The sequence below is a fragment of the Austrofundulus limnaeus genome, unplaced genomic scaffold (assembly GCF_001266775.1).
Source record: "Austrofundulus limnaeus strain Quisiro unplaced genomic scaffold, Austrofundulus_limnaeus-1.0 Scaffold106, whole genome shotgun sequence".
NCBI classification, from domain to species: domain Eukaryota; kingdom Metazoa; phylum Chordata; class Actinopteri; order Cyprinodontiformes; family Rivulidae; genus Austrofundulus; species Austrofundulus limnaeus.
In genome coordinates, this window is record NW_013952508.1 from 1,114,917 (window position 1) to 1,120,636 (window position 5,720).

General features: G+C 39.7%; 1 protein-coding gene across 1 annotated transcript in view; it reads left to right on the forward strand.

The window, feature by feature from the left end:
- The window catches only part of si:ch211-188c16.1 (FYN-binding protein), a 25,447-nt gene continuing 19,727 nt past the window's right edge, over positions 1–5,720 (forward strand). The window contains exons 1-6 of the mRNA XM_014013822.1: positions 1–186; positions 1,721–2,624; positions 4,152–4,328; positions 4,410–4,902; positions 4,969–5,075; positions 5,157–5,182. Coding sequence (XP_013869276.1) covers positions 178–186; positions 1,721–2,624; positions 4,152–4,328; positions 4,410–4,902; positions 4,969–5,075; positions 5,157–5,182 — 1,716 coding nt within the window. The 5' untranslated portion in view covers positions 1–177. The remainder of the gene's footprint in view (positions 187–1,720; positions 2,625–4,151; positions 4,329–4,409; positions 4,903–4,968; positions 5,076–5,156; positions 5,183–5,720) is intronic.

Sequence of the window (5,720 nt, forward strand, 5' to 3'; positions counted from 1 at the left end):
AGGGACGCAGGTGCGTCAACAGCGGCGGCGGCGCTTTCAAATTGTTTGTGTTAGCGTCCGTGATAAGCATGGAGGGACTGTTCCTGCCTAAAAGAACCGGGTGGTGTCTCGTTTTCAGAGTTTGAACCGCCTTAAATGTTCAGTCTGGATGAGTGATGAATAAACCCTGTGACCAACATGGACGAGGTAAAGTTTAAAGATTTCTCATTGCGTTTGAGTATTTAGCTTCTGAGCTAATTAACCTTTACCTTAGCTTGTGCTAGCCAATCTGCCACATTTACTTTGTGTAATAAAATGTTTGTCTGGTTGTTTTTAACTTTTGATTGCGTTTTTTTGTACCCAAACATTTGGTTATGTGGTTTTATTTGCCCAGAACTAAAATATCTACGTTTTAAAAATAGTTATTGAAAGAAAGCTACATTAGCTACCTGTAACTTAGCCTGTGCTAGTTAACACATTTTATTCTAACTTTGTATAAAGAAAAAAAACTTGGTTTTGTCTCAGTAGTTTATTTACTTACCCAGGTGTTTATCGTTTTATTTTTCCAAAATTAAAATTCTAGATGACATGTCTTTATAATAATTGAAAACACAAAATACATGAATGAAAAAGAGCAGAGAAGAAGAAAAAATGTATCATATCTGCCCATGTTCAAAAATAAATTTCAACATTAATGCAACATTTTAAACACTCCATCCAGAACTTTTTAAATATTTGTGTATTCCAATAATAGTTTATATCAATTCATGGTACCAATTTTTTAATAAACTAGCTTTTATCTTCTTAAACATTGATTATTCTGAAATTTAATATCAGTATAAAGATTACACCCTGCATATATTCCCTCAAATTAGTTCAAAATCAAGTTTATTTAAAAATATATATTCCCATAGGATAATAACTCTCTTAACAGCTTTTAATTGAAAATTTCACTGGTAATATTTTTGTGAGCCTTATACAATCAACCAAATCATAAAACTTCAGTCATTTCTATGATGGAATAATATATTTGTTAAACTTGAATTCAATATTATTAAATGGCAGCTGTGGTGCAGTGGTAGAGCAGCCGACTTGAACCAAAAAGTCACAGGTTCGACTTCCCACCCGCATGTCGTGGTGTCCTTGAGCAAGATGCCTAACCTCCAACTGCTCCCTGGGCGCTCACATAGCTGCCCACTGCTCTCACGTGTGATTGGTCGAATGCAAAGCAGCATCGTCATTGCATGGAAGCATGCATTGATGATGAATGAAGTACCTTAACCTTAAATGTGATACAATCATTGTGGTATATAACACAGTATCCATCCACACAAACTGTTTAGCTTTGTACAACAGTGCAGTAGTGTTTGCTATTTTTGCTCTTATGTGAGCTCTTCATGTCAGCTTTATATCAATAATGACACCCAGACATTGAATTTCATTGACTTCATGAATTTTGAGACATTAATTCTAAGTATAATTGTTGATAAATTAACAATAGACACAATTCTTATTTTTTTAACTTCGTATCTCTTTAATGGTGGCAACATTCAGCTAGTTTTACCCTGTGTTACATAGACATCTTATGCTTTACTCACTCTTTATCCAGGCTTTAATTGTGTTGATGGTTCTATTTGCCCAGATTTCAATTTTAAGCAAACTAACAATGTTTTTAAAAAACTTTAATTCACAGTTGTCTGGTTTATTTTTTTATTTTATTTTATTTATGTATTTTTTTAAGGATGGACCAACTGACTTCAAAGCACTGAGGGCTAAATTTCAGGAAGAGGGCCTTGTTACTCAGTGGAAAACCAGCCGTCCAGCCGTTGCTGAGAAGCCCAAACACTTTGCCCCTCCTGTAGGACCCGGCAGCTCAGCGGTTGGTGGTACTAACTCAGCTGGAGAAAGCAACTCCCCAGTGGTTCCCCGTGTCTTCTCCAGAGATGCTCTTCGGTCATCTGGAGGCAAGCGATCGATCTCCCTTCCACCTCAGCGGACTCCTCCCCCGTCACAGCCTGCTGATGGACACTGCGCGGCGAGGCAGTCCCTCAGGGATCGAAACATGCCTTTGGTGCTCCCTGTCCCGCCTTCAAAAGATCAGAGGCTGGATTTACCAACTGACAGGGAGCACAGTCCTGACCAGGAACTGGGAAAAGACCTCTCACCACAGAATACATTTAAGAAGAATGCTGCGCTGTTTCCTTTCAAGTCTGTTAAAGCAACAAAAGCCAGTGCAGGAACCAGAGAGGGAGCCACATGTGCTGATTTTACTAACAGGCCCAGCAGTGCTCCTGGTGACCTGCCCTCAGTGGAAAAACCAGGAAACAAAACCTGGCTCCAAAGGGAGCAGGCAGCCTCTGATCCCTCGCTCTCTAGTCCTGAAATCCTAGTTAGCCCCCCATCTTCTGACGTGGACCCCGACAACAGTAACCTAAGCACGGCGGAGAAGGCTAAGAGTTTGTTCTCACTGCGGCAGATGTTCATTTCTGCCAAAATCAAGACTTTTCCTTCCCCCGACAAAACGTTTCTTTTACCTCCGGAGAACCCCAACGGCCTCGGTACCAACGTACCCCCACCTGTGTGTCGTCCTCACCTGGCTTGTATTTCTGCTCGACCTTTTTCCAAAGTTACCCCCTCTCCGTGGAGTAAGTCATCCACGTTAAATATTTACATTTTCTTTTTAAATATTTAGGTAAGTCCTAGGGTTGGGCAATATTGGCAAAAAAAAAAAAAGAATCACGATTAATAGTGGTATTTAGCCGATAACGATTAATTTGACGATTAATCCCCTGGAGTCCCTGGACACCCTTATGTCCTGGTCACATGACCAATTTAGTGGGAAAGATTTGCCCTTCGTAAAAATCTGTTCCAAATTGTGTCAAAATTACAGACTTCAGGCTATACATCAAATTTTAAATTTTGGTGATAAATGTGACCCATCATATCAAAATGAGGATTAAAGGCACAGTGTGTAGGATTTGTTGTTTTCAGCGACATCTAGTGGTTGAGTGGTTGAATCATCCTCCCTGGTCCTCCCCCCACCCCCACCTTTGATAATTCCAACCGCAATGTCTACCAGCAGCTTCAGGGCTAGTGATGTTTCAAGTGGTAAGATTATGAGCTTTAATAAGTAAAATTATCCCAGCTACAATGACAGACAACAAATATTACATTTATAGTATTACAACTAAAACCGTTTTTGACGCCGCCACCGCGGTTTGTCCTTCATGAGCCTTCGTAGGCAAGGATGGCGGCTGCCTGTGTGGCGACCCGCGACCATGGAGATATAAACAGCTTTTTATAAGGTAAAAATAATAAAACAAGGTCTTTGTCTGCAATGGTTAGACATGTTTTTTATTATTGTCATCAGTGATTATCTCAATTTCGGCTAAAAGAATTGACAAAATCCTACACACTGTTCCTTTAAGTCAAATTTGGACAAAATGACCTAATTACATTTTCAGATTCCTGTCCTTAAAAGCTACATTTTGGTACCTGGATCATTCTGATATATCATAAGTAAATCCATATATATGACTTAATTTGTCTTGTAGGTTACAATAATACGTAAATATTTGGTCTGAATCCTAATTTTATTAATTTTAATAAGGAATTTTTGATGTCCTAATAAAGAGGAAACCTCAAATTATATTTGAATAATGAGATTTCCCAGCTGAAAAGAAACAAAACATTGCTAGCTCACAGGGAAAATCTCAAAATTTTAAGGCGTTTATCCTCAAAAACAGGACAAAATTTTTTGTTGCTACTGCTCAAAACAGTGCTTCATAATTTTGTTTTATGATTATATTTCGGACAGTTCATTCAATGATAACATTGATAAGGCTTTTTATTCATTATGTTTTGAAAAAATGCAATTTTTCCAAACGTTTTATTCAAAACATTAATTTGGCTATTTCTCCATATACAACTTTTAGTCTTAATCCTCATTTCGATGTGATGGGTCACAAAAAAAATTACAGAACTTTTTTTAAAATATTCATCATATTTGAAGTGGAGAGGAGCATCAAGCGCACTGCTAGGTGGCGTTAATCGTATTAATCGTCAAGTGCCAAAAAATAATCGATTATGTTTTTCTGACGATTAATTGTACACGATACGATTATGCCCAACCCTTGTAAATCCTTTTATTTGCTTTTTTTTTCCTTCTCAAGAGCCAGCAGCTGATTTTCAGCTTTTGAGAGATAAAGCTGTGAGAACGGCTGGATTTAATCGGAGTAGTCCCGTAAAAAAACGATTACCAGATTTAAGCAGGCTCGGACCGGTGCCGACGAAGCCCTCTAGACCACCTATAGTAGACATCAGCTCTTACCCCTCACTCACAGTTAAAGGTAGGACTTTTGGCTTTATTTTACTGCTCTGACATTATTTTTTTAAGACATCAGTGACATAATTTCTGTATTATTTTATAGGTGCATCACCGGCTCAGCTCCAAACACCAGACGAAGAACGTCCCGAGCACACCCTGGCCTCCAGCCCCCTGCTGGCTGCACCAGAGTTCCCAGACTTTGAAAACTCAGAGGTGGAAGCTGTGCTGGGTGAAGCTGTAGACATCACTGCATTAGAGCTTGAAGCGTTGGACCTAGTTTACACTAACCTCACAACGCCCTCCCAGTGTAAGGAAGCAGATCTGGAGGCTCCAGAACCTGCTGTGTCAGAGGTCTGCGGCCTCCCCGTCGTCCCAGATCTAAACCTCGGCAGTCCGTATCTAATCCCTCTGGATCCAGCCTGCTTCCCCGGACCAATAAACCTGTCAGAGTTTCCAGAGCAGCAGTCGTACAGCCAAGTGTTAGATGCTTTTACTACCTCTGAGACTGATCTGGGAGCTGCAGAGAGTCAGTCTCTACCAGAGGAAACTGAACTCAGGAGCCATACATCCAACGATGACACTCAAACCTATTTCAGGTGAGTTTTCTGTGGAGCTAATATCTGTTGGCTGTTTAAAGTACCGGCTCTCTCCTCTCCCTGTAGAGACCAGGACTACTACAACCAAACATCTGATGTGTACGAAGATGTTGAGAGCGTCAATAAATCCGCCTCGGGCCAGGGTTCAACCAAACAGAAAAACAAACTGAAAAGTACGAATATTTCATGGTGAAACAAACGTCCTTGCTGTGCTTCGATCGACTCAGTTTAACCTTTTTGACCATTTCTTCCAGATCCGTACGATGACCCCCAACCTGCGGTAAATAGTTCTCAAATCTAACTTAGTGCTCTGATGATCTGTTCTTGTCTTGATGTGACCCATCATATCGAAATGAGGATTAAGTCAAACTTGGTCAAAATGACCTCATTACATTTTCAGATTCCTGCGTTAAAGGGATCCATGATTAGTTGTAACATTAGACTTTATTTAATAAACACACATTTTAACTATAAAATAAAGACTAAAAATACTGTAGGCTGTTTAGTTTTTATCGTTTTTAAACTAAAAGTTTAAAAAGATATTACACTGACGGGGCCATTTTATTTACACACAAAGCATTCTGGGTAAATGATGACGTGGATAGGTCCTCAGTGTGAGGCTGTTAGCGAGCTATATCCACCCTGAAGGTTAATCTTGGACAATATCTGATGATCGACTCTTTTAAATGAAACCAGAGAGCGTTGACAGAAAGGAGAAGGTAGAAATGACTCAGACTGTAACTGAAAATATGGATGGAGGACAACAGAGCTGCTTCATGGAAGAAGAGCCTCAGCTTAGCCTGTTAGCTTTAGCATTA